At 44.0% G+C, this 27,033-nt stretch overlaps 2 protein-coding genes across 11 annotated transcripts in view; one reads left to right on the top strand and one right to left on the bottom strand.

Annotated features, from left to right (window-relative positions):
• Positions 1–45: 45 nt before the first annotated feature.
• Positions 46–1,733, bottom strand: TRAPPC1 (trafficking protein particle complex subunit 1). The gene is made up of 5 exons (XM_058559801.1): positions 1,674–1,733; positions 1,465–1,563; positions 1,242–1,312; positions 749–887; positions 46–449 (listed from the first exon to the last, which is right to left on the bottom strand). The coding sequence occupies exons 2-5, from the start codon at positions 1,561–1,563 to the stop codon at positions 321–323; spliced, it is 438 nt and encodes a 145-aa protein (XP_058415784.1). The 5' UTR covers positions 1,674–1,733; the 3' UTR covers positions 46–320.
• An 84-nt stretch (positions 1,734–1,817) lies between these two features.
• The window catches only part of CNTROB (centrobin, centriole duplication and spindle assembly protein), a 48,370-nt gene continuing 23,154 nt past the window's right edge, over positions 1,818–27,033 (top strand). For 7 of the 10 annotated variants that reach the window (XR_009222663.1, XR_009222662.1, XR_009222661.1 and 4 more), the window contains exons 1-18: positions 1,818–3,035; positions 3,842–3,926; positions 4,175–4,256; positions 4,737–4,893; positions 5,800–5,916; positions 6,136–6,252; positions 6,599–6,697; positions 7,689–7,925; positions 8,246–8,392; positions 21,712–21,845; positions 22,424–22,549; positions 22,776–22,938; positions 23,872–24,130; positions 25,150–25,304; positions 25,593–25,656; positions 25,852–26,022; positions 26,163–26,295; positions 26,704–26,776. Coding sequence is in view for 6 of the 10 variants with exons in the window: in XM_058559791.1 (XP_058415774.1) it covers positions 2,775–3,035; positions 3,842–3,926; positions 4,175–4,256; positions 4,737–4,893; positions 5,800–5,916; positions 6,136–6,252; positions 6,599–6,697; positions 7,689–7,925; positions 8,246–8,392; positions 21,712–21,845; positions 22,424–22,549; positions 22,776–22,938; positions 23,872–24,130; positions 25,150–25,304; positions 25,593–25,656; positions 25,852–26,022; positions 26,163–26,295; positions 26,704–26,776 (2,580 nt within the window). In the remaining 4 variants the exon portion in view is untranslated. Of the gene's footprint in view, positions 3,036–3,841; positions 3,931–4,174; positions 4,257–4,736; positions 4,894–5,799; positions 5,917–6,135; positions 6,253–6,598; positions 6,698–7,688; positions 7,926–8,245; positions 8,393–21,711; positions 21,846–22,423; positions 22,550–22,775; positions 22,939–23,871; positions 24,131–25,149; positions 25,305–25,592; positions 25,657–25,851; positions 26,023–26,162; positions 26,296–26,703; positions 26,777–26,914; positions 27,032–27,033 lie in introns of those variants that run through there. The other 3 variants (XM_058559789.1, XM_058559792.1, XM_058559793.1) reach the window with 3 other exon arrangements.

The raw sequence follows: 27,033 nt of genomic DNA, 5'->3' as shown, positions 1-27,033 counted from the left end.
GGGTAGGCCCCCAACAACCACTCACACTGACACACTCAGGCCGCAGAGGGTGAAAAAAAAGTTTATTCTGTACTTCTCACAGTGTCAAGTAGGGGATAAAACTGGAGAATGGGCCTGGTTTGGAGGTGTAGGGACTCCTAGAGGCTTCCTTCCTGCGAGTCAGAGGGCACCAGGGCAAACTTTTGGTTGGTGCCCTGGGAGGGCTGCTTGGGGGGCCTGAGGGCCTGGAGAGGCTGGCAGTGGGGGCCCGCAGGTGAAACAGGCTAGGAAGGGCCCCAGGCAGACAGGATTCTCCTGAGGGGTGAGGTAGGGTGCTTCCTTCAGCCAGCTCGGGCGGAGAAGAAGGGCAGAGAGCGGACGTAGGAGTCTAGTCGGGAGCGGAAGAGCTCGCTCTGCACAGTTTGGCCCAGCGGGCACAGGGGATTCTTCACCACCAGCTCCACATACAGCTATGGAGGGGGAGGGTGTTAAAACCAGGCTTTGGATGCTTCTTGTTTTCAACCCAAAACCTAGTATAACCTCAGGGGTGTGTGAATGCACAAAGATCAAGGGCTGGGAGGCAAGTCCTCCCTGAGGAGAAAATGGTGGTGGGAGTGTTGAAGGACCTAAAGGGTCCCAAGAAAACTCTGACTTCAAAAGAGATACAATAGAGTAGGATTAGGGCAGGGAAGCTGAAGGAGTCTTGGGGCTCTAAGTGGCCACCACTGTTGAGGAGCTTTGGGGAAGGGTCCCAGGGGCTGGCACTGACCGCACTGTAGATGTGGTGCAGCACATCTCGGATGGGTCCCACGCCCAAGTCAGTATTCATGACAACCTTGATTCCAGTGGGCGTCTCGTAGTAATGGAGTTTGTAACGGCTGGTTTGGAAGGCCAGGAAGCCGTCCTTCCTGCAGAGATAAGGAGGATGTTAAGGAATGGGAGCGGAATCTCTCCCAAAGAGATACTTCAGATCCCCTCTAGGTCGACTCCCTCTTCTCTAAAGATATCATTTGTAGGAGCCTGGTTGAGTAAAGACCCCTCCCATCTTCCCCCCTCAATTTGTCCCCGACGCCCAACCTCACTGCCTTCAGATCTTTCCCACCGCCGCTCCTGCCAGCTCCAGCACTCTAGCTCCAGACTCCTTCTCTCTGTCTTCTTCCTGTCTCTGGGGGCCATGCCCTCCCAGTCCAGAAGGTTTGCCCCACTCCAGAATTCCCAAGGCTAGCCCTCCTTCCCTCAACATCCCCTCTGACTCCGCGTACATGTCTAGCGGGGACATCTTGCTGACAAACGAGCGGATAGAGAAGAGCATCCCGTACATCAGCTTGTACTCCTGGAGGGAGAGGGGCAGAGTTAGCTTACGGTTGTTGAAGGAGACGGGGTAGGGGAGGGAACTAGCTGGCGTTTGGAGAGGAGGGGCTGGATTGGGACTAAGTGCGTTTGGAGATGCGAGGTCACTCGGGTTGCGCGGGGCCCTCTCGTCACCTCCTCCTTGGGGATCCCCGCTTGCTTCTTGCGGTGCCACTCGCTGTAATGCAGACACACTCCATTCCGGTCAAACAGGTACAGGTTGTGGACAGTCATCTGCAGGGTAGAAAGAGTGAGCCTCGCTCCGGGACCGCCCACACTCAGTGGGCTCCAGTTCTCGGTCCCAGACCCCTCCAACCAGCCGGGGACCCCACCCTCGGACTCACCGGAACTGCTCCGACTGCCCGTCACTAGATACTTCCGGTTTTCACGGAGCCCCACCCCACCGGGTCCTCACGGGGCAATAACTCCGCCCCAAAACCTCTCTCAGCCAATCCATGGCCGCCGAGGCCGCGCACGCGCGTCCAGCTTCCTGGGCTCCAGAAGCTATAGGAGCCGCTGTGAGCGACAGGCACGGGGCTGGTGACGTCATCCAGGCGAGAGAGGCGGGCTTCGGCCGGTGGGCGGGAGGTTGCCAACGGTTTTGAGCGTAGGGAAGGGCGCGAGAGCGGGGGGTCTTGGTCTTCCTGGACCAGGACTCAGGGGTTGGGGGCAATACCTTGTCCCCACCTTGGCAAATTGGGGGGCTGAGGACTGCAAATGTGGAGAGTCATCGGAACGGGGTGGTCGGGGTGGAGGATCTCGGTCTAGGCTTGAGGGCGGCGTGCTTTTTAGGGCCGTCTGAGGGCGTGGCTGAGTGTTCACAAGGTTTCTTAGGGGTTGGTAGGGAGTCTAGGGAGGTTTTGCTATGGCTTTCTTCCAGGAGGGGTCGGAGGGGATATACAAGAGAGTTGACGCTAGGTAGGAGGGGGTGTGGGGAGGTGGGGAACGTGAGGTTCCTGCCTCTCTGAGACTGGAGCCAGTTGAGGGGCACATAAAGCAGCTGGACGGAGGTTAGGCCCCTATTGGATTTGAATACGTTTCAGTTAGCACGTTCTGAGTGTGAGAACTGCTCATAGTTGACTAGTGATAGCCTGTGCTAGAAGTTGGTCTGCAGCTTTCAGCACTCCAGAGGAATTGCAGTGGTGCTGTTGCCCCGCAGTTGGTCTTCTGTGCCCAGCCCGTCCTTGCGGCACCCTTCTTTTCCACTGTTCCCAGGAGCTGTGGAAAGAAATGCTTTTGCCTTCTCCCATGGCCTCTGGAACCAGTGGAAACCTTTTCTCTAACCAGAAAGCCTCCATACCCTTATTCACCAAGAATCCTTGGCTTGGAGTCTTCCTCCTTTCTCCGAAATCTTCCTTCTCCGTGTACTTTTTCTCCTGGGCTCTCCTAAAGCAGAACCAGGAATTCCCAGCTCTGTTGTTTCCAGTTGTCTCTTCCCTGTACTCATGGCAACATCAGCTACCAGCCCCAGTTCACCTCTCCGGGCGGAAGATCTCCTGAGTGATTCATCAGAAGCTCCTAGGCTGAACCAGGTGTCCTCTGAGGTGACCTCCCAGCTCTATGCTTCTTTGCACCTCAGTCGTCAGGCGGAGGCCACAGCCCGAGCCCAGCTGTATTTACCCTCCACCTCCCCACCTCTAGACGCCTTGGCCCAAGAGCTGAGTCACAGCTTGTCAGTTGGATTGGAGAACAACTTGAAGAAAAAGGTGAGGAAGGTGTATCTTGGGGACCTCTCGGGTCTTGGGATTGGGGGTGGTAAAAAGAAATAGTTTTACTGAGATTTGAACTCTTGTTGGAGTTCAGATTCCTTTTAGCTACGGAGTCAGTCATGCTTGTTCCTGGGAGCAAATGTTTATGAGGGAGAGAGTGGCCTGGAACACCATAATTTGGAAAATTGTGAAACTTCTTAGCATTTTTTTTGTCAGACAGCTGCACTGTGGGATAGGTTGCTGTCCTTTGACTGGGACTTGGGCACTGAGAGTGAGGATGAGGTTTCCTCATCCCAAGAGGGAACTAGGGACTTAAGGGTAGCAGCAAAATATGCTAAGGTCCTTCCAGCTCAAAAATATTTTGATTTTATGGTTCAAAATTTGGCATATAAATCATTAAAACATGGTTTAATCAATTACACATGTTGCAGAAAAGATAGTTGTTGGTTTGAGATAGAAAAGGTGTCATAACCAATTTGCAAACTGGTTCGGTTTTCCAGAGTTTGAAAAACTGATAGCCATGGGCTACACAGTCTTTAGGCAGGTATTTGCTGCCTAGTTGGCAAGAATCCTCACCACTCTTGTCTTAACTTGCCCAATTAATTCATTTATACTACCTTTATGGCTTCTGTAGACATTTGAGTTTCTGACCGCTATAGGGTCAGTTCTGTTTTTCTTGGCTTCCCCAGGTGCTAGAGTAAAAATTCTTGGGTTTTAGGGGGTACTGGATGCCATCTACCCTGACAGTAGGTAGAATATAGATTATACAGGTTGCATCTGATTTCTGTGTTGCTTTTTTCTAGGATGGTTCCAGGCATATCTTTGAGATGGAAAGTGTCCGGGGTCAGCTCCAGAGCATGCTCCAAACCTCACGTGAAACAGCCTATCGTGAGTAACCCTCTTCCCTATAAAGGAGAACCTAGATTTAAGGGGTGGGAGAAAGTAGAGAAAGGGGGCGGGGGAATCTAGACCTCTGAGACAAGAGGTTTCAGGAGGAAAGGCTCCAGTTTTTTGGGAGAGGGGCCAGAGGAGTGAGTGAGGTAGAAAGGAGAGCCCTCTCCTCTCTTCTCCTTCAAGTGGTCTCTGTTCCTATCCTTACCTGACCCTGGCTGTGGGGTCCCTCTGGCTGCCTGCAGGGGATCCCCTTACCCCAGGTGCTGGCTCAGAGAGACGGGAAGAGGACTCCTTTGACAGTGACAGCACAGCCACCTTGCTTAAGTGAGTTCTCCTTGGGGTTCTCCTAGTTTGCTTGCTTTCTTGGAAAGCCAAGTGTTGTATTCTTTGGTTCTTCCTTTACTGCTTTTGTAGTTCTTGAGGACCTAAGATGCTTGTCACTTAGCTTTTAGCTTTCGTCCTTTCTCTCCTATCTTCTACCCCTTTACTCCTTCAGGAGCATGGGAATCTGCTGCCTAGTACCTGGCTTTTTCCCAACGTCTAGTCTTTCTTCCCCCAGAAGAGTTAGCTTGTTTCTGCTGAGGCTTTTTACTGCAGGGAGTGTGGCTTAGAGGAAGGAGCACTGTAGAGTGAATCACAGAACCTCTCTGCTATCTGTGGCTCTGTCACTACCTAGCGTAATGACTTTGGGCAAGTCTCTTGCCCTTTCTGAGTTTCAGTTTCCTCATTTGTGAAATATCACAGTTGGATTAGTGAATCTCAAAAGCTTTCCCAACCCTAGCATTCTCTACTTAATTTGCTCAGCACCCGGCCCCTGCAAGACTTGTCTCCATCTAGCTCAGCCCAAGCCCTGGAGGAGTTGTTTCCCCGCTACACCAGCCTTCGGCCAGGGCCCCCACTCAATCCCCCGGATTTTCAGGGCCTGAGAGATGCACTGGATTCAGAGCATACCCGTCGCAAGGTAAGATACAAAAGCTTCTTTTTGAAAGCAGCAAAGATTAGAAAAAGGGTTGAGGGTTAAGGACCTGCAATCTGGGACTTTGCTCAAATGGCTCTTCAGGGAAGCTTTCTTTGACCATCCTGTCTAAGATGGCACACTTCCCCTCCAGGTGTTCCTTCAGATCACTTGATTATTTCTTTCCTATAGCTTATCACAGTCTGGTATATCTTGTTTGTTTTTCCCTTCTAAAGTCTAAGCTCTATGAGGGTCATACCTTGTCTTGTTCAGCACTGTCTCCCTAAGGTCTAGAGTATACCCCTCACATAGAAACACTCCATAAGTGTTTGGTGAATGAGCAATGAACTTTGCTGGCTTGTGCAAAGGTTTTATAGCTATTGGTGATAAAATAAGCTATATCTCTGTGAGCTGTAGCCTGTCTGAAGAGGGCAGAGAGAGAGAGAAGGCAGAGGAAAAGTCAAAATCACTTGTTGTGTTATCGTTTTTGGAACACTGTCTTTCTCTATTTTAAACTGCCTAGGCATGAATGAAAGGCTTTCTCCTTTATCCTTGCTATGTTTAATCATTGTATCCAGTGAGCTTCTTAAGGCAGGAGTAGCTTCCTGCTCTTTGCAGTGTGGACTGCAGCACCCTGCCAAAAGTCTCCTGGAAATTTTTCTTAGGAGATCTAGGAAAGGTAAGAGCCTGGAAGCTAAGCTCCTATTTCCTGAGAAGGTAGAGGAAGGTGTTGGAGGTCTTGGGGCTCGAGGCTCCTCTACCAGAATTCTTGCTTCTCCCTCTCCAAACCTGTTCTGTTCTTGAGACCCAGGCTCCCTGTCTCCAGCCCGTTTCCCCTGGAGGAGCTGGGAAGTTTGGTGCTTTGGTCAGATTAACGATAATAACACCCAGACTCTTCACCCTTCCTCCTAGCACTGTGAGCGCCATATTCAGAGCCTACAGACTCGAGTGCTAGAGCTACAGCAACAGTTAGCTGTGGCTGTGACTGCTGACCGCAAGAAAGATATCATGATCGAACAACTGGACAAGGTGCCAGGGTAGCAGAATGTGGGTGGGTCTCTTCATGGGGGGCACTAAGGAGTAGTAAATAGGGGGTGGTCAACCAATGTTTCTTTGTCCACATTAGGAGCTGGGGTAAGGGGTGGGTTTACTGACCACTGGGAGAAGGTGGATATTGACCCTGCCCCTGTGGGCAGAAAGAGGACAAAAAAGTTATTTTGAAATTCCATCTGACTTTCCTCTCCTGAGACCCTGGCCCGAGTGGTGGAGGGCTGGAACCGGCATGAAGCTGAACGGACAGAGGTGCTTCGGGGACTCCAGGAGGAGCGCCAGGCAGCTGAACTCACTAGAAGCAAACAGCAAGAGGTGGGCAACCTGGATCGTATGGCATTAGAACCTAGGTCACAGATTGCTAGATGAAAGGGGGTAGAAATAGCTCTGGACTTAGGGTTCCCAACAGATTGACTTCATTCTTGCAGTAGTTGTCCTGATAGTTCTCCTCCCCTATTTCCTCTCCGTTCACTGTTCCTGCTGTCACACTTGCATTGTCAATGTCTTCCCAGCTTTTCTCACACCATGTAGTCTTCTCTTTGGGTCACAAGTCATTTAGTTAAGTCTTACTTTTCAAGTTTACATTGTTAATGCTTTTTGAAGTATAATATACAGGGATTCCCCTCAGTTCGTCTGTCCTATGTTCCGCTCTCCCTGAAAGACGGTAACCCGCCTGGAACAAAGCCTTTCTGAGGCCATGGAGGCCCTGAATCGTGAACAGGAAGGTGCCAGACTGCAGCAACGGGAAAGAGAGACGCTGGTGAGAGTGCTGGGTTAAGTTAATTCCAAGGGAGGCTGTTAATTACTTCTAGAGAGCTAGGGGTGATTGGTGGATTGTGGGAGTTCATAATTTGAGTTGCACCAGGGCAGTGTTTGCCAAAATGTGTTCCTTAGAACACTAGTTCTGCTAGATACTCTACAACAAAATGTCTCTGCCACCGAGTAAGTTTGAGAGACTCTGCAAATTGCATCCTCGTTAGAATCATCTTGGGAATTATTTTAAAATATAGATTTCTGAGACCCATCCCCAGAGGTTTGGATTTAGTAGATATATTGTAGGGCTGGAGAACCTAAATATTTTCCAAAATTTCCTAGGTGATTCTGTTCAGCCAGGTTTGGGAGCTCTGGTCCAGGGCATAGCTAAAAAAGGTGTGGGATGAGACTCACTCAAGTTTCTTATTGCTGAAATGATAAGATGATTACCCATATGAATTAGTAGCCAGGTTTGGAACTTGTTGCTTGCATGACACATGCTTGCTACGTGCATGCTGGTACTTGTAGTCTTAACAGGCTACATCTGACAGTGCTGATGATGGTTGCTGCTTGGCTAGTACATGATTATAGGCTGGATTTTCTAGTCTTTGTGGAATGTCTTTTGATGATGATGGTGTTAGCTATTGTGTATTGAGTACTTACTATGTGCTAGACACTGTGCTAAATGCTTTACATACACTTTTTACTTTAATCCTCACAGGGTAGACCCTAATATTATTCCCATTTTATAGATAAGGATGTTTCCCTAAGAACACATAGTAAATGACAGAACTGGGATTCAAGCTGAGATTTGAACCCAAGTCTACCTAATTCTGGAACAGAAGCTCTTACCTACTATATTGTAATCCTGTGGGCTTGTCAACTATTATCTTTTTAATGGGTGTAATTCTCAGTAGGCACATTGTATGGGGGTGAGGGGCAGATTGCTTGTCTCTTGAGTGCGTGCTAAGGATCTTGGTTTTCTCCTGGGGCTATAGGAAGAGGAAAGGCAAGCTCTGACCCTGAGCTTGGAGCTAGAACAGCAGCGGTGCCGGGCCCTGCAGGATGAACGGGATGAGGCTCGGGCTGGGCAACGCAGCGAGCATCGCCAGTTGGAGACACTTCAGGTTGCCCTAGAAGAAGAACGGCAGGCCCGGGCCCAGCAAGAGCACCAGCTTAAGGAACACTACCAGGCACTGCAGGAGGAGGGCCAGGCTCAGCTGGAACGGGAGAAGGTAAAAGCAGCTGTTGGGGAACAGATGAAGGGCAAAATAATTGAATGAGACGGGTCAGAATATGGGGTGTAGGGGACCAAGATGGAGAGAACTATATGTGAGAGACAGGATTGAGAGTGTAGGGCCAGCAGGAAGGGCTGGGGGCATCAAATGCATGGAAGGCCAAAGAGTGAGATTGAACAGAGATGAGGAAATAGGTCAAATGTGGAGAGAGAGAGAGGAAGCTTGGGTTTTAGGGTATGGGAGAAGGAATTGGGGAATGGAGGTAACCAGGAGACAGGAAATGAGGTACGTACTTAAGTCTGATTTCCCTTTCTCAGGGGAACACCCAGAGGGAGGCCCAGGCAGCCCGGGAGGCCCAGCAACAGTTGGCATTGGTGCAGTCTGAGGTGCGGCGGTTGGAAGGAGAGCTGGATACAGCTCGGAGAGAGAGAGATGCCTTGCAACTGGAAATGAGCTTGGTGCAGGTCAGGAGGCAGAGGGTTCTGGAGGCTTTTTCTTGGTTGGGAGTAGATCTGAGGCAGAGTGACCTTTAAGGAGCCCCAGCAAATACTCCCATTTCTAACTAGAATTTTGACCTTTATAGGCCTCTGTTTTTATGTGTAAAATGTGTGTTAAGAGAGTTCCTAAGAGCAAGTTAGTCTAGGAGACTTTTTTCCTTATTAATGGTTGGTCTTTAGGAGATATCCAGTTTCTGGGTAGTGAGGCCAGTGTTTGAGAAAACGACTCCTTTTACTTCTCACCTAGCCCATTGAATTGAAGGACTGACCACATGGAAACTAATTTACTATGGAGGGCCAAGGGTAAAGATGTTAGTAAACAATTCAGTAGCAATTTATATACCACAGTAACCCTCTGAACTGTGTGTATGCGTGCACATGTTCACACAGGTGATGATTGTTCTCTCATTTCAATTCAGGAAGCCTATTAAACAGCCCCTCTGTGTAAGCTCTATGCTGGGAGCTGAAACTAGTCCTGACCAACAAGGATTTCACCAGCTAGACGGGGAGTTTGTCTAGTACACACGTTTTTGAAGTATTATGATAAACATGATAATTGAGGGTAAGGAGAACTGCTCTTTGCTCAGATGTCATCTTCTTAGTGAGGTCTTCCCTAACCACACTAAGTAAACTCTGCAACCCTCTGACAATCCCTGTTCTCCTTTCCTGTTTAATTTTTCTCCTAATATCCTACATAGTCTTCCTTTTAACATCTTGTTTAATTTCTGTAAGGTCCATGAGGGCAAGGATTTTTGTCTGTTCATTGTTGAATCCCTGAATAGTGCCTAGCTTATAGTGTTGTTCAAGTCCTCTGTTTCCTTATTGTTCTATCCATTGTTGAAAGTAGGGTATTGAAGTTTCCAAATATTACTGGAGAACTGTCTGTATTTTTCCCTTCAATTCTGTCAATTTTTTCTTCATATGTTTTGGGACGCTGTTAGGTGCATATATGTTTATAATTGTTATGTCTTCTTGATATAACCTTTTTTGGCTTAAAATCTATTTGGTCTGATAATAGTATAACCCCTCAGCTCTCTTTTGGTGCTGTTTGTAAGGACTATCTTTTTTCATCCTTTTACTTTTAACTTCTTTGTGTATTTGTATCTAAAGTGAGTCTCTCGTAGAGAACATATAGGTGGGTCGTGTTTTTTTTAAATCCATTCTGCCAATATCTGCCTTTTAATTGGAGCATTTAGTTCATTTGTATTTAAAGTAATTATCGATAAGGAAGGACTTACTTCTGCCATTTAGCTACAGGCATACCTCGTTTTATTGCACTTTGCTTTATTATGCTTCAGAGATACTGCATTTTTTACAAATTGAATGTTTGTGGCAACCCTGCATTGAGGAAGTCTATTGGCGCCATTTTTCCAACAGCGTTTGCTCGCTTGTGTGTCTCTATGTCACATTTTGGTAATTCTTGCAATATTTCAGACTTTTTCAATATTATATTTGTTATGGTGATCTGTGATCTGTGATCTTTGATGTTGCTATTGTTATTGTTTTGGGGCACCATGAACTATGCCTATAAAAGACAGCAAATTTCATCGATAAATGTATGTATTCTGACTGCTCCACCGACTGGCTATTCCCCGGTCTCTCTCTCTCCTCGGGACTCCTTCTTCCCTGCAACACAATACTGAAATTAGGCCACTTAATAACCCTACAATGGCCTCTAAGTGTTCAAGTGAAAGGAAGAGTCTCACGTCTCTCACTTTAAGTCAAAAGCTAGAAATAATTATACTTAGTGAGTAAAGCATGTCAAAAGCTGCGATAGGCTGAAAGGTAGGCCTCTTGCACCAGACAGTTACCCAAGTTGTGAATGCAAAGGAAAAGTTCTTAAAGGAAATTAAAAGTGCTACTCCAGTGAACACACGAATATAAGAAAGCGAAACAACCTTATTGCTGATATGGAGAAAGTTTTGGAGGTCTGGATACAAGATCAAACCAGCCACAAAATTCCCTTAAGCCAAAGTCTAATCCAGAGCAAGGCCCTAACTCTCTTCAATTCTATGAAGGGTGAGAGAGTTGAGGAAGCTGCAGAAGGAAAGTTTGAAGCTAGCAGGGGTTGGTTCATGAGGTTTACAGATAGAAGGCATCTCCATAATATAAAAGTGCATGGTGAAGCAGCAAGTGCTGATGTAGAACCTGCAGTAAGTTATCCAGAAGATCTAGCTAAGATAATAAAGGTGGGCACACTAAACAACAGATGTTCAATGTAGACAAAACAGCCTTATATTGGAAGAAGATACCATCTAGGACTTTCATAGCTAGAGAGGAGAAGTCAGTTCCTGACTTCAAAGCTTCAAAGAACAAGCTGACTCTTGTTCTTTAGGGGCTTATGTTCTTAGGGGCTAATGCAGCTGGTGACTTTAAGTTGAAGCCAATCCAATGCTCATTTACCATTCCAAAAATCCTAGGGCCCTTAAGAATTATGCTAGATCTACTCTGCCTGTGCTCTATAAATGGAACAGCAAAGCTTGGATGACAACTTACATGGTTTGCAACACGGTTTACTGAATATTTTAAGCCAATTGTTGAGACTTCATGCTCAGAAAAAAAGATTGCTTTCAAAATACTACTGCTCGTTGACAGGGCACCTGGTCACCCAAGAGCTCTGATGGAGAGGTACAACAAGATTAATGTTGTTTTCATGCCTGCTGGTACAACATCCATTCTGCAGCCCATGGATCAGTGAGTAATTTTGACTTTCAAGTCTTATTTAAGAAATACATTTGATAAGGCTATAGCTACCATAGAGAGTGGCTCTGATGGACCTGGGCAAAGTAAATTGAAAACCTTCTGGTAAGGATTCACCGTTCTAGATGCCATTAAGAACATTTGTGATTCATGGGAAGAGGTCAAAATATCAACATTAACAGGAGTTTGGAAGAAGTTGATTCCGATTCTCGCGGATGACTTTGAGGAGTTCAAGAATTCAGTGGAGGAAGTAACTGCAGATGTGGAGGAAATAGCAAGAGAACTAGAATTAGAAGTGGAGCCTGAAGATGTGACTGAAATGCTGCAAACTCATGATAAAACTTTGAGGGATTAAGGAGTTGCTTCTTATGGATGAACAAAGTGGTTTCTTGAGATGAATCTGCTCCCGGTGAAGATGTTGTAAAGATTGTTGAAATGACAACAAAGAACTTAGAATATTACATAAACTTAGTTGATAAAGCAGTGGCAGGGTTTGAGAGGATTGACTCTAATTTTGAAAAAAGTTCTACTGTGGGTAAAATGCTATCAAGCAGCATTACACGCTACAGAGAAATTGTTCATGAAAAGAAGAGTCAATCAATGCAGCAAACTTCATTGTTGTCTTATTTTAAGAAATTGCCACAGCCACCCCAACCTTCAGCAACCACCACCCTGATCAGTCAGCAGCCATCAACATTGAGACAAGACCCTCCAGCAGCAAAAGGATTACAACTTGCTGAAGTCTCAGCTGATTTTTTAGCAATAAAGTATTTTTTAATTAAGGTATGTACATTGTTTTTTTAGACATAATGCTATTGTGCACTTAATAGACTACAGTATAGTATAAACATAACTTTTATATGCACTGGGAAACCAAAAATTCCATGTGACTCACTTTATTGAAATATTCACTTTATTGCAGTGGTCTGGAACTGAACCTGCAGTATCTCCGAGGGATGCCTATAGTTGTCTTCTGTATGTCTTATATGTTTTGGTTCCTCAATTCCTCCATTACTGCCTTTGTTTGTTTGTTTGTTTTTTTGTTGATACCATTTTGATTCTCTTCTTTCCTTTTCTGTATATTTTTAAAGTTATTTTCTTAATGGTTACCTTGGGATTACAATTAACGTCTTAAAGTAATAATAACCTAGTTTATATAATACCAACTTTAGTTTCAACAGTGTACAAGCACTCTGTTCCTCTATATCTCTTTCCCTACCCCTTCATGTTGTTCTTGTCACAGATTTATAATTACTGTTTTATGCATTTACCTTTTAAATTGTATATGGAAAAAGGAGTTACAAACCAAAAGTACAATAATACAGACTTTTATATTTACCTATGTAAATACCTATATTTACCAATGTTCTTTATTTCTTCATATGGCTTCTAGTTACCGTATAGTTTCATTTCATTTTAGCCTGAGGACTCCCTTTAGCATTTCTTGTCAGGCAGGTCTACTAGTAATGAAGACCCTTAGGTTTGTTTATCTGGGAATGTCTTAATTTCTCCTTCATTCTCGAAGAATTTTTTTTTTCTAGATATAGAATTCTTGGTTCACAGTTGTTTTTCTTTCAGCACTTTAAATGTGTCATTCCACCACCTTCTGGCCTCCAGGATTTCTGACGACAAATCAGCTGTTAATCTTATTGAGGCTCTTGTGTAAGTAACAAGTTGCCTCTCTCTTGCTGCTTTCAAGATTCTCTCTTTGTGTTTGGCTTTTGGCAGTGTGACTATAATGTGTCTTAGTATGGATCTCTTTGAGTTTATTTTGCTTAGAGATTGTCGGGTTTCTGGGACGTGTAGATAATTTATGTCTTTCATCAAATTTGTAAAGTTTTCAGCCATTATTTCTTCGAATATTTTTTCTGTCCCTTTTTCTCTCTTTTTATTCTGGGACTTGCTAATGCATATGTTGGTATGTTTGGTTATGTCCCACAGGTCTCTCGGGTTCTGTTTATTTTTCTTCATTCTTTTTTTCTTTCTGTTCATCAGATTGGATAATTTCAATTGCCTTATCTTCAAGTTCATTGACCCTTTCTTATGCCTGCTCAAATCTGCCATTGAGCCCTTCTAGTGAATTTTTTAAAATAGATTTTATTTTTTAGAGCAGTTTTAAGTTTACAGCAAAATTGAGCAGAATGTACAGAGATTTCCTGTATACCCCCTACTTCTACACATACATAGCTTCCCTCTTATCAATATCCCCTACCAGAGTAATACATTTGTTACAATTGGTGAACCTACATTGGCACATCATTATCACCCAGAGTCTATGGTTTATTAGGGTTCATTCTTGGTGTTGTATGCTATATGGGTTTGGAAAAATTTATACTGACATGTATCCATATTTATAGTATCATACTTAGTAGTTTCACTGCCCTAAAAATCCTCTGTGCACCGCCTATTCATCCCATCCTCCCTTTAATCCCAGGCAGCCACTGATGTTTTTACTTTCTCCAGTTTTGCCTTTTCCAGAATGTCCTATAGTTGGAATCATACAGTATGTAGCCTTTTCAGATTGGCTTCTTTCACTTAGTAACGTACATTTAAGTTTCCTCCATGACTTCACGGCTTGATAGCTCATTTCTTTTTAGTGCTAAATAATATTCCATTTTCTGGATGTACCACAGTTTATTTATCTGTCCTACCCACTGAAGGACATCTTGGTTGCTTCTAAGTTTTGGCAGTTATGAATAAAGCTGCTATAAACATCCGTGTACAGGTTTTTGTAATTTTTATTTATTTATTTATTTTTCCCCAAAGCCCCAGTAGATAGTTGTATGTCATAGTTGCACATCCTTCTAGTTGCTGTATGTGGGACACGGCCTCAGCATGGCCAGAGAAGCGGTGCATCCGTTGGTGCCCGGGATCCGAACCCAGGCCCCCAGCAGCGGAGCGTGTGCACTTAACCGCTAAGCCATGGGACCAGCCCAGCGTGTACAGGTTTTTGTGTGGACATAAGTTTTCAGCTCCTTTGGGTAAATACCAAGGAGTGTGACTGCTGCATCGTATGGTAAGATGTTTAGTTTTGTAAGATACCACCACAGTGTCTTCCAAAGTGGCTGTACCATTTTGCATTCCCGTCAGCAATGAATGAGAGTTTCTGTTGCTCTATAGCCTCACCAACATTTGGTGTGGTCAGTGTTCTGGATTTTGGCCATTCTAATAGACGTGTAGTGGTACCTGGTGAATTTTCCATGTCACTAATAGTACTTTTCAGCTCCAGAATTCCTATTTGGTTCCTTTTTATAGTTTCTGCCTCTTTATTGACATTCCCTATTTGTTCATGCGTTTTGATTTCCTTTAGTTTGTTGTCCATGATTTTCCTTTAGCTCATTGTGCATACTTAAGACTTCTAATTTAATCTCTTTGACTAGAACTCCCAATGTCTGGGCTTCCACAGGAAGAGTTCCTATCAAATTCTCTTTTTCCTTTGAATGCTGCTTATTTGCTTGTTTCTTTGTGTGTTTTGTAATTTTTTTGTTGACAGCTGGACAGTTTGAGTGTTCTCTTCCTCCTCAGGGATTTCTTTTGGTGGCTACAGCCATCTATTTGTATAGTGACTTTCTAAACTATTTTTGCCAAGTCTGTATTTCTTATTGTGTGTGGTAATTGACATTCTGTTCTCTTATCTCTGTGATTAGCCTGTAAACTGACATAGATTTTCTTAAGTGTCTGGATCCCCCCAAAAGAAGTATATATGTCTCTTTAAATCTTCTGTTAGATCTTGCTAGGGAAGCTTCTATAGCCCAAGGGGCCCAAAACAAAAGGCATTTGTCTGCTCTTGTTCCTCAGGGAACTGCTAGACTGACCAAAACACATAAATCCCACGTTTTTGGAGGACAAGTTCCCTACTGCCCACCCTTGCTTCAGCCAGCCACTCTAGCAACATGGGCTGCCATTCCCATTGCTGAGGGATAGGGGATGGTAGGTGGTTCACACTACAGGCTCTCCTACTGAAGTTGAGCAGCCTTTCCCTTCATCAAGCACTCTCTTGGTTGCTGATCAGGTTCCAGAGTTCCCAAATAGTTGATTTTGATTGTTTTTTCCCAGCTTAATAGTTGTTTCAGTAGAAGGACCAACCTCTGAATGGAGTTTCCTGCTCCACCGTTTTCTGTGCCATCACTCTGTTTATGTTTTTTTAATTCTATGTTTTGAATAAGAGACTTCCATAGAATATTAATAGTGGGGCAGGCCCCGTGGCGTAGCAGTTAAGTGTGCACGCTCCGCTGCTGGCGGCCAGGGTTTGGATCCTGGGCACGCACCGACGCACCACTTCTCAGGCCATGCTGTGGCGGCGTCCCAAAGTGGAGGAAGATGTGCACAGATGTTAGCTCAGGGCCAGTCTTCCTCAGCAAAAAGAGGAGGATTGGCATGGATGTTAGCTGAGGGCTGACCTTCATAATAAAAAAAAAGTATTAATACTGTTCTATAAAGTTAATACTCACTTAGAGGTATCCACATAATTTACTACTTTCTTTGCTCTTCTTCCCTTCTTTGAACTCAGACTTTCCATCTGGGATCTTTTTCTTGGTGGCAGAATCTCTTTTGTTTGTTTATTTTTGTTTGAAAATGTCTTTATTTCACATTCATTTTTGAAGGAGTTCCTGGGTGTAGAATTCTAGGTTGGTAGTTATTTTAACATTAAAAATATTATTCTGGTTTCCATTGTTCCTGTTGAAGTCAGCTGTCAATTGACCACTCTTGCTTTTAAGATTTTCTGTGTAGTTTTTTGGGTTTTTTTTAATCTCTGGAGTATGGGCAGGTATATGGGCTGTCCCTAGCAGAGCTGATATCCTTGGCTTCACAAAAGTGCCTGTTGTGGTGGTCACAAGGGAAGGAGAGGTGAGAAGGGCTCTGGGGCCAGAGGAAGCAAATCTTTGCAATCAAACGTGGCATTGACTACCAGCAGTCTTCATTATCCCTATTGTCACAGGTAGTTGGGCTGGCTTTTTGTCAGGCCTGTTCAAAGAAGCCTTGTTAATTCACCCTCATGAAAATGGAAGTTTCATATGCATTGACATAATTAATGAAGAGACAGGCAGCTAATTAACACCACAGGGAAAAGTAAACTTGGATGCATTTAGTGTGGATTTTTAAAATTTTTTTAAAAATCCTTTTTGGGATTCTTAAGCCTTCTTGAATCAGTGGAGTGGTATCTTTCATCAGCTCTGGAAAATTCTCAGTCATTATCTCTGCATATTGCCTCTGCTCCATTGTCTCTGTCGTCTCTTTCTGGAATCTGATTAAATGTATGTTAGATCTTTTCCCTATATCTATGTTGCTCACTCTTTTTTATCTTTTCCATCTTCTATGTTTTCATGCTCACTCTAGATAATTTCCTATCTGTCTTCCAGGTCACTAATTTTCTGTTCAACTTTGTCTAATCTACTGTTATATCCACCCATTGAATTTTTAATTTTATTTATTGTATTTTTTATTTTATAAAGTACTGTTGTTTTTATTTTCAAATCTTAATTTTTCATAGTTTCTTGTTCTCTGATATTTCAAGTTTGTCTTTGATTACTTTAAACACAGTTTTATTATCTGTAGATGATAATTCCAATATCTGAAATGTCTGAGGATCCTTTTCTTTTCTTTTCTTTTTGCTAGCTCCCATGGAGTCTAGTTTCCCTACGTCCTGTTTATTTTTTGTGCTGGACCTTGTACTGGAAAAGTTGTAGGAATAATTTGAGGCCTGCAATGAAAGTACTTTGCTCTAGAGAAGATTTGCATTTGCTTCTATTAGGCCCTGAAAGACACTACAAGTCCAGAACCAGATTAAAGCAAATTTTCAAGGGTGGGGATTCCTGGATAATTCAAGCTGACCTTTAATTTTGTGTAGGCTGTTCCACTTCTGGTTCACCTTCACCCTGAGGGTGAAGCTCATTGGAGTCTCAACTTATTGTGAGGAGGGTCTCCAGTTAGACTCCCCAATTTATGTGGGCCATGGCCTTTGATTTCTGTTTATTTGCCCTTGAAAGACAGTCACAACAATGGTTTTAATTTTCTAGGGTAAGCAGATACCCACAGGGCAAAAGCAGCTGTCTACCATGCTTGCTAACCTGGCTAGGCTCTCATTTTTCTTTTACTTTGGCCTAGTAATTCCATACCTTCTTGTTACCTCCTTGACGCTTTGTATATATATATATTTTTAATATTTTATCCAATTTGTTTGTTTTTGTTCAGCGGGAGAGTTAATCTGAATAACTTAATCTGGCAGTACTAGAAACATGAAGATCTACTCCCCCTCTTTTTATACTCTGAAATAGTTTGTAAGGTTGGAATGAATATGTTTCTTGAATATTTGATATTTGACTATGATTTTGCTTCTTTAATGTTTATGGAAATATTTAGCTTTCCATTTCTTCTTGAACTGTTTTTGGTGTGCTCATACTTTCTATATGTATATAAATAGCATCTTCTCTCATGATGTCATGTCTCTGAAACTCTCTTTTTAAAACCATCTTACTTATAGTTTAATTGAGTATATTTTCAGAGAATTAACTTTTGACTTTGTTGATTTTTTTTTCTATTATATTAATGTCTGTACTTTATTTCATTCTTTATATTTTCTTTGGTTTTATTCTGTTGTTCTTTTTAAAATATTCTTAAGATGGATGCTTGCTTATTAATTTTCAGCCTTCTTTTCTAAATTTCTCTGTAAGTATCAATTTAAGTGTATCCTACAACTTATCCTATGTGGTATTTTCCTTATTGTTTTGTTCTGAATAATATTCAGAGTTTTATATGATTACTTTTTGGCCTCCTGGGTTATTTCCAAACATACAGGGTTTTTCTAATTATATTTTTATTGTTGACTTATAGCTTAACTGTTTGTGATTAGAGAGTGTGGTCTTTTAAAAAATTACTTATTTGTGTATATTCTACCTGATGTTTTGTTTTGAAGTATTTCAATCTTAAAGAAATATTGCATGAACAGTATAATGAATACACTTAGATTCATCAGTTGATGTTTTGCTACATTTGTCTGCACCTCCCTCCCTCTCCCTCCCCCCACCCCCCATCATTTGAGAGTTTCTTGTGGACATCGTGAAAGAATGTGCTATTTTTATTATTTAAATTCTTTGAAATTTTTTGAGATTTATTTTGTTTTAATATGTGGTCAATTTTTCTAAATGTTTCGTGTGTGCATGAAAATATGTATTTTGTAGTTGTTGGGTGCAGCTTTGTATATGTATCTGGTTTGTTAATTGTGCTGGGTTTTTTTTTTTTTTTGGTGAGGAAGATCAACCCTGAGCTAACATCCATGCCAATCCTCCTCTTTTTGCTGAGGAAGACTGGCCCTGGGCTAACATCTGTGCCCATCTTCCTCCACTTTATATGGGATGCCGCCACAGCATGGCCTGACGAGCGGTGCCTCGGTGCGCGCCCGGGATCTGAACCCGGGCTGCCAGCAGCGAAGCACGAGCGCTTAACCACTACATCACTGGGCCAGCCCCCTTAATTGTGCTGTTTAAATCATTATATCCTTATTGATTTTTTTTCTGTTAAAGTGTCACTGAGTGTGGATTTGTCTGTTTATCCTGTAGTATGTCAATTTTTGCTTTATACATTTTGAGGCTATGTTATTAGATGCATATAAATTTTAAAATTGCTATATCTTTCCTGGTAAATTGAATGTTTTATCCTTATGAGGTGACTCTTTATCTCTTATAAGGCTTCTTGCCTAAGAGTATATTTTTACCTAATATTAAAAGAGCTATACCAGCCTTTTTCTTTTTTCAAATAGTTTGCCTGACATATTTTTCTAACCTTTTTACTTTCAGCCTTTATATATTTGCCTTTTAGCTGGAGCATTAAGTTCATTTACATTTATTTATTCATAGTTGGATCTACATCTTAACTTTATATCTTATTTTGTCTTGCCTATTCAGTGTTTATTTTCCTCTTCTTTCTTGTCATCTTTTAGATTCTTTTTTTTTTTAATTCATTTTCTTTGTCAGCAAGTTTTGAAGTCAAAAACTCAGTTTCTGTTTGTTTGTTTAGGGGTTACTTTAGAAATTATAACTTAAATTATCAAAGTTAACTTATCAGAGGTAAATATCAAAGACAAAGATAGAAACCATCAATTCTACATGGATGGATCAAGGTAGACTTCCCAGAGAACTTTTAAAAATATTTTTAAGATATAAAAGTTATCTGTAATACAAGTTCAAGTAATACAGAAATAAAAAGTATTAGTTACCCTCTCTTATCACACCACTTTGTGTGTGTCCTTTCAGAACCTTTTCATATATGAATTTATGGGTTGGTGCTTAAAAAAAATATGAACATGCTCTGCATTCACTGCAACTTATTTTACCTCATAGTATATCATAGACATCTTTCCATATCAATACACATAGATGTACATCATTATTTTTGAGGATTATATAATATTGCCGTGAATGGATGAATCATAGTTTACTTAAGCATTTTCCTTTTGATGAGAAATTTACACAGATACCAATTTTTCACTATTAAAAACAGTGCTGCAGTGAACATCACTGTACATAAATCTTTGGCACCCTTCTGTAGGATAGATTCCTTAAAGTGGAATTGCTGGCTCAAAGGGAGTACGTATTAAATTTTTTAATTAAAAGAACTTAGAGGGGGCCGGCCCCGTGGCTTAGCAGTTAAGTGCGCGTGCTTCGCTACTGGTGGCCCAGGTTCAGATCCCAGGCGCATACCGACACACCGCTTGTCCGGCCATGCTGAGGCAGCGTCCCACATACGGCAACTAGCAGGATGTGCAGCTATGACATACAACTATCTACTGGGGCTTTGGGGAGAAAAAGGGAAAACAAAAAAAAAAGAGGAGGAAGATTGGCAATAGATGTTAGCTCAGGGCTGGTCTTCCTCAGCAAAAAGAGGAGGATTGACATGGATATTAGCTCAGGGCTGATCTTCCTCACAAAAAAAAAAAAAAAGAATTTAGGTAATGAGATATCTAGAGCAGTCAAAATCTTGGAAACAGAAAGGAGAATTGTGCTTACCAGGGGCTAGAGGGAGGGGGAAATGGGAAGTTGTTGTTCAATGGGTATAGAGTTTCAGTTTTGCAAGATGAAGACATTCTAGAGATCTGCACAAGGATGTGAATATAGTTAACACTACTCAACTGTACACTTAAAAATGGTTAAGAGGGTAAATTTTATACGATGTGCTTTTCACCACAATTTAAAAAAATTAACAAAAAAAGAATTTACGTAACTGCAAGGAGTTTGGTATGATTGGAACCTATTTGGGAGAGGTGAGGTAGATTGGTGGTGGGAGATCAGAAAGGGCCTTGTAAGCCATTTTAAGCAGCCAGAACTTTAGGCAGTGGAGACATTAGAATGGTTTCAAACAAGGGAATAAATTGAGCATATTTGTATTTTAGAATATTCACCCAAGCATGAAGTGGAGGATCTATTGGAGCCAAAATAAGAGAAGGTGGAGGGTAGAATAGAGGCAGGGAGATCAGTTAGATTTGAAATAGTATTGAATTAATGTAGAAGTGAGTGGAGGGGTAAATTAGAGAGATGTTAAGGAAGTAGAATGGAATGAAGGGGTAAAGAAGTAGGAGGAGTCAGTTTGAACTCCAGGTTTCAAGTGGAGAGTGGTGCCATTAACTAAGGCAAGAAATAGAATAGGAAGAGAAGGGTTGAGGGTAAAAAACCAAATGAGCTCAGTTTTGGATGTGTTCTATTTGAAATGTATCCAAACAGAGCTGTTCAGTAGGTTACTGGGTATATGGGCTTAAAGTGTGAAAGAAAGGTCTAGGCTAAAGAGAGAGATTTAGAAAGTGTTTTAAGGTATAAACGGTAGCAAAGAACGTGGCCTAAATGCCAAGTGTTTATTATATACATGTAAAAGCAGCAGTGACCAGAATGTTAGTAAATGGTCAAAAAGTGGCCTGAGGACAGATCTCAGGAAACCTTCAACCTTTCTGGGCAGTTGGAGGAAGCGCAATCAGCTGGGACTGAGGAACAGTCACACGGAGTGAGATGCGGAGCTGGTGGCGTCCTGGGAGCTAAGGGGAAAATGGTTTTAGAAGGAAGGATTGACGTAGGTGGCAGATGTTACAGTGAGATCACATAATTATCTATTGGAGTTAGACATTAAGTTCTTTGCCATGAAGTACTATAAATGGAAATCAGATTTCAGTGAGTTGAAGAAGGAATATGAAGTCAGAAAATGGAGACAGCGATATAGACTGATTCTGCTTTAGGAGGAAGGGACACTGACATTTATTGAATGCTTACTGGCTTCAGATACTGCAGGAGGAATACTGCATGTGTTATCTCAGACGGATATAGCAGATTTGATTGTTCTACCTAACATTTCTTTTGGTTAAAAAAACCTATTTCTTTTGTCCAAAGTTGTTTTCACTTTTGTGTATGAATAAGATGTGAATACTTCATGGTTTAATAAGGAAAGGGAACCGCTTCACTCCTGTGACAAAATTCTTGTTTTTCATCCCTTAGGCGTATGAGGGGGAGTGTTGGTACGTGGGTTTTTCGTCTACATTATATCCTCCATCCTCTTCAGAGCCCCAACAGAATGGAGCTGACTATTACCCCTTTTTCCTTCACTCCCAGGCCCGGTATGAAAGCCAGCGGATCCAGATGGAATCTGAGCTGGCTATGCAGCTAGAGCAGCGGGTGACAGAGCAGCTGGCACAGGCTCAGGAGAGCAGCCTGCGGCAAGCAGCCTCCCTGAGGGAACATCACAGGTACTGGGGACTTCCTGGGTGCTGCTTCTCCCCAGCCACAGCAGGTGGTGTTAGTGCCCTGCCCATGTCCTCTCAGATGCTTTGACCATTTTCCAACACGCTGGCTCCTGTCAGCCGGGACTCGAGGCTCTCTGCAGGAGAGCTGCCTGCAGGTGCACAGGAAGAGCCAGAGTGCTGGGGAATTTTCATCCCATAGGGAGTAGCCCTTAACCAATAACTGATGGGTGCAGGAATATAAATTTCCCAGCTCCCTTGCCCCTGCTGGGGCAAGAGCTGCCCTGTGGGACTGGGCCTCCTTCCCATCTCAGGCTCACTTTTCCTCACCCCTCTCCCCCACCAGTTTTTTCTTGAAACACTTCATAAGTGAATCACTTTCCCATAAATCCTCATCTCAACCTCTGCTTCTGGGGAACCCATCCTGAGACACCAGCTTTGTGCTTACCACTTTCCTGACCCGACCTGTGCCGGGGCCAGGCTGGCTGCCTGTCTCACTCACACATGCACACCCTCTGACTTTGTCTCATTTGTTTACTTCTGTATCCGGAGTCAGTCCTCTTTTCTCACCCGTGTCCTCTTAGGAAGCAGCTGCAGGACCTAAATGAAGAGCACCAGCAGGAGTTGTCCACTCACTTGGCTCAGTTCAAGGTGGAAATGGCAGAACGAGAGGAAAGGCAGCAGCAGGTGGCTCAGGACTATGAGCTCAGGTACCGGTCCCTGGAGCATCCCTTTTAGGCCTCAGTCCCTTTCCTGTGCGTAGAGCCCAAACTGGGAATGGTGAAAAGTTGCTCCCTCCATAGATCTATCTTCTTTTACATTGGCCCTAGGTCTTTTCAGAATTTCAGATGTCTGACATGCCATTCTGGCTCTTCTCATTCTCCAAGTCTCTGCTTCCTCAGAGGCCCTGCGTCAACTCTCCCGTCTCTTCTTCAGACTGGCCCGGGAGCACGCGCGCGTGCGGGAACTGCAGAGCAGGAGCCGGCAGCTGGAGGAACAGCGGCTGGAGCTGGTCGAGCGGCTCCAAGCCATGCTGCAGGCCCACTGGGAGGAGGCAAACCAGCTGCTGAGCACCACCACCCTGCCTCCTAACCCCCCAGTAGGTGTTGCCCCTGGAGCTAAGCTGCTCTGAGTTGTTGTGTTTAGGTCCCTTCTTTGGAAATCTAGCTCCCTCCCGAGAGAAATCCTAAGTTCAGGTCCTAGGACCTATATTAGGAAAAAGAAAATCTGTGGACTTTCCCAAAGAATAACTGTCTCATCAAAAGAAATCTTTTTCTCCATGGCCGTAGCTCACCCACTCTAGCCCCAATGCATTGGGCTTGACTCTCTTCTCCCAGCCCAAGAGGTAGTAAGGCATACAGCATGGTACTAATTTTGCCAAATGGCAGCTGAATTAATTATGATGGTAAGAGCCAAAAATTGTTGCCAAGTCCTGCCCTAGAGTAGAGTTGAGAGTCTCATCCAGCCCTTTTACGTTGGCATGTCCTACTTTCTTCTTTTAATTATGAAATCTTTATTATTAGCTAAAATATTTTTCAGAATAGATAATAATATGCACATGGTAAAAAAAATGCAAACAGTTCAATAAGGTAGACAGTGAAAAGTCATCTCCATCCTATCCCTGCACCTCAGGCTCCTGGTTCCTCTCCCCAGAAGCAACCACTGTTACTGGTGTCTTGAGTGTCCCTCCCCCCGACCCCCGAATGGTAGTCTTCTGTACACTGTTGTATAACTTTTTATTTAACCAAGTGCTTATTGGTGGACATTAAAGTTGTTTCCTATATTTTACTTATATAAACAATGCTGCAATAGATATCATTAATATATGTGTTTGTGCAAGTGTATCTATAAAATTTCTAGAAATGGAATTGTAAGGTCAAAAATAAGCATTTTAAAATATAGTGGATATTATCAAATCTCCTTTTAAGGAAGTTCTACTCATTTGTAATCTTATTAAAGTGTCTGCACCGTATCTTGTGTTTTTAAATGCAGTGGGCTTTGATCCTTCTTTCTGCTTCTCTGTTGTGCCCAGGTTCCTACCACCAGCCCCTCCAGCCCTGGGCCTCAGGAACCAGAGAAGGGGGAGAGGAGGATCCGGGCTGTGCCTCCCGTGGCTGTGGCCCTGAAGCCTATATTGCAGCAGAGCCGGGAAGCAAGGGACGAGCTGCCTGGAGTGCCGCCTGTTCTCTGCAGCTCTTCCCCAGATCTTAGCCTTCTGCTGGGCCCCACTTTCCAGAGCCAACATTCCTTCCAGCCCCTGGAGCCAAAGCCAGATCTTACTTCATCCTCAGGTCAATGGGGACAGAAGTCACTGGGGTTCCCATGCACTAGTTGGCTCCCTCTTAGCTAGCTTCCTTTCTATCTGGGACTTGAGTGTGTATTTAGTTTTTCAGATGCCTTAGTGATTATAAGTTGCAAGGAGCAGAAATCTACTCCACTTGGTTCAAATAAAGGGAGGGAGATCTCGTGGAAATGTGATGTAGCTGGACTTAATGAGACCTGGAATTGGTGTCCAGGGGTGCTATCAGGAACTGAGGCAGCTGTTCCTCCTCTCTTTGGGCCTGCATGGGCTCTTGACTCTGCCTCTTCCTGCATATCTGTTCCTTTCTCTTGGTAGACCAGCACTGTCTCTCATTAAGGTTCTTACTCTCATAACTTTGGCTTGCACATGAGTTTGACCAGCCATGACACTGACTCCAGCCAAGACAACCTTATAGAGCCATTGGTACCTCAGTTTCTTAGGTCCAGTTTAAAGAGAGGTTATCTGATGGGTTGGCAACCATCCCTTCGATTGGCTGACCTTGGGTGTGGTGGCCACCGCTGGTTTAGGCAGCTGTGACTTGAGTGGATGGGGTGCTCTGCGTGGTGCAAACGTGACAACCCAGGTTGAATTAAGAATGAGGGATGAATTATATTCCAATTTTAAATTTAAAAATTATGTAATAATAAAAAAAAGAATGAGGGCATGTTCTGGTTAAGGATCTAGAATGTGTCTATTAATCCTATCCATTCTGGATATTGGTTTCTGTCTGTAAGGAGTTCATGGTGGTACTTATTTATTTAGAGTCTGAGAATCACAGCTGTCCCCTTTGGTCTACAATTGTGTCTTAGAATTCAGCTGTGCCATCTCGGTCACCTTCAACCCTTCCCTCTCCAGCTGTTTTTTAAGCTTTCATTGTCTCCTCCTCCTGGCTATGATGTCCCTCTTATATTCAATAGGCCCCTATCTTCTGGGCATGTGGCAAGTTGATTTGTGGAGGAACCCCCTCCCCCTACAGCACACAACACACACCGCTGTTTCGCTTTACAGCTGGGGCCTTCTCTGCAGTTGGGGGCTTCCATCCCGATCACAGGGCAGAACGGCCATTCCCTGAGGAAGATCCTGGATCTGATGGGGATGGCTTCCTAAAGCAAGGGCTGCCACCTCCTTCTCAGCTGGAGGGCCTCAAGCATTTTTTGCACCAAGTAAGAGTGGACCCACCCATCCCACCTTATTTTCTTCTTCCTACTGGAGGAGTCCAAGACCCTGGCTTCATCCACCTTCTAAGACTAATACTTTGTCCCAGCTTCTTCCTATTCCAATCTGTCTTATTCCTATCTCATAAGTCCCTTCTGGAACTTAGGCAACCAACCCTAGGTCTTACTTCCCTAGCCTCTGCTTCCCTCACATATCTAGGTCTCCTTTATTGGTCCTCAGGGAACCTTACTATCTTGTAGTATCTTTCTATCTTCAACCTTACTGTCTTCCCCCAGCTGCTGGAGACAGTACCCCAGAACAACGAGAACTCCTCTGTTGACCTGTTGCCCCCTAAGTCTGGTAAGTGCCAACTCCAAAGAAGGTTGGGGCTAGGTCTGGAAAAGGTGGGAGTTGGTTATCTGGGATGGATTTTTGGGAGCTGGCAAAGGTGATAAAGAAGGTTGATGGTAGGACTAAGCCTAGTGAAGGCTAGTGGTAAGACTTCCTTGGCTCTTTGCCCCATTTCCTGATCTTGGATCTGTTTCCTTTTGCTAGGTCCTCTGACTGCTCCATCTTGGGAGGAAGCCCCTCAAGTGCCACGCCTGCCACCCCCTGTCCATAAAACTAAAGTGCCCTTAGCCATGGCGTCTAGTCTTTTCCGGGTCCATGAACTTCCCTCAACCCATTCACAGAGCACTGGTCCAAGTGGTGGCTCCCCAGAGAGAGGTAAGCAGGTCATGGTTTACCGGGAAATAAGGGGGGAAGGTTTAGGTCTGGAACTGAAGGCCCTTCTAGATTCCTAGGGAGATGGGCTGAGGGCTGAGGAGAGGGGTCCTAGGATGACGACTGTTACCCATATGTCTCAGGTGGAGATGGGCTCGCATCCTCGAGGCAGCTGATGGAGGTGTCTCAGCTATTACGACTATACCAAGCTCGGGGCTGGGGGGCACTGCCTGCTGAGGATCTGCTGCTCTACCTGAAGAGGCTGGAACACAGCAGGTACCAGCCTGGGAGGGAAAGAAGGATGGGTTAGTGGATGGAATCTGAATTGTGGGCAGGAACATGGGTCAGGTAGGGAAGAGAGGGGTGTGTCTTGTCCACTTAGTAGCATCTTTTGTCCTTTTCTGGGGAAGAGTGTGAAGGTGAGATGTAGAAAATCTCTTCTCCATGTCTTTCTACCTTAGTTTTTTCCTCTTCACCCTGCCGCTGAGAACTCAGAATCCTAGGATTGTGACCACCTAGTGTAACTCAGTATTTGATTCTTCTAATGTCTCCTCCTGTTTGACCCCCAGGTCTATCTTGTTTGTTCTTGTTCTTAAGAGACAGAACTGGGGAGTAGTTCTTCATCCAGTGTTGGGGAGTGGGGGGAGCAGTACCCCCATCCTCATCCCTCGATTTGTACGGCAGGGCTGACAGCCAAGGCGATAATGTCCCCAGAAGGAATACAGACTCCCGCTTGGGTGAGATCCCTCGGAAAGAGGTGAGGGAAAGGAGGGAGGGCAGGGCTGATGAGGGTGGAAGGGCTCTCACTGACTTGTTCCTCCAACCCTGCGCACTCCCTGGCTGGCTCCATTCTCTATTGCCTCACCCCTCCCATCCCTGTTCCCATTTTCTGTAGCATGGTCTTTCCCCCTTGCCGAGTGATTCTGGCCCTCTCCCTGCACGACGCCTTTCCTCAGTGGGGCAGGGGATTGAGAGGACACGACGCTGACTTTCTCGTCTCTTTTCCCACAACCC

The sequence above is a fragment of the Diceros bicornis genome, chromosome 18 (genome assembly GCF_020826845.1).
Source record: "Diceros bicornis minor isolate mBicDic1 chromosome 18, mDicBic1.mat.cur, whole genome shotgun sequence".
NCBI classification, from domain to species: Eukaryota; Metazoa; Chordata; class Mammalia; order Perissodactyla; family Rhinocerotidae; genus Diceros; species Diceros bicornis.
This window is presented reverse-complemented; position numbering and strand designations above follow the sequence as displayed.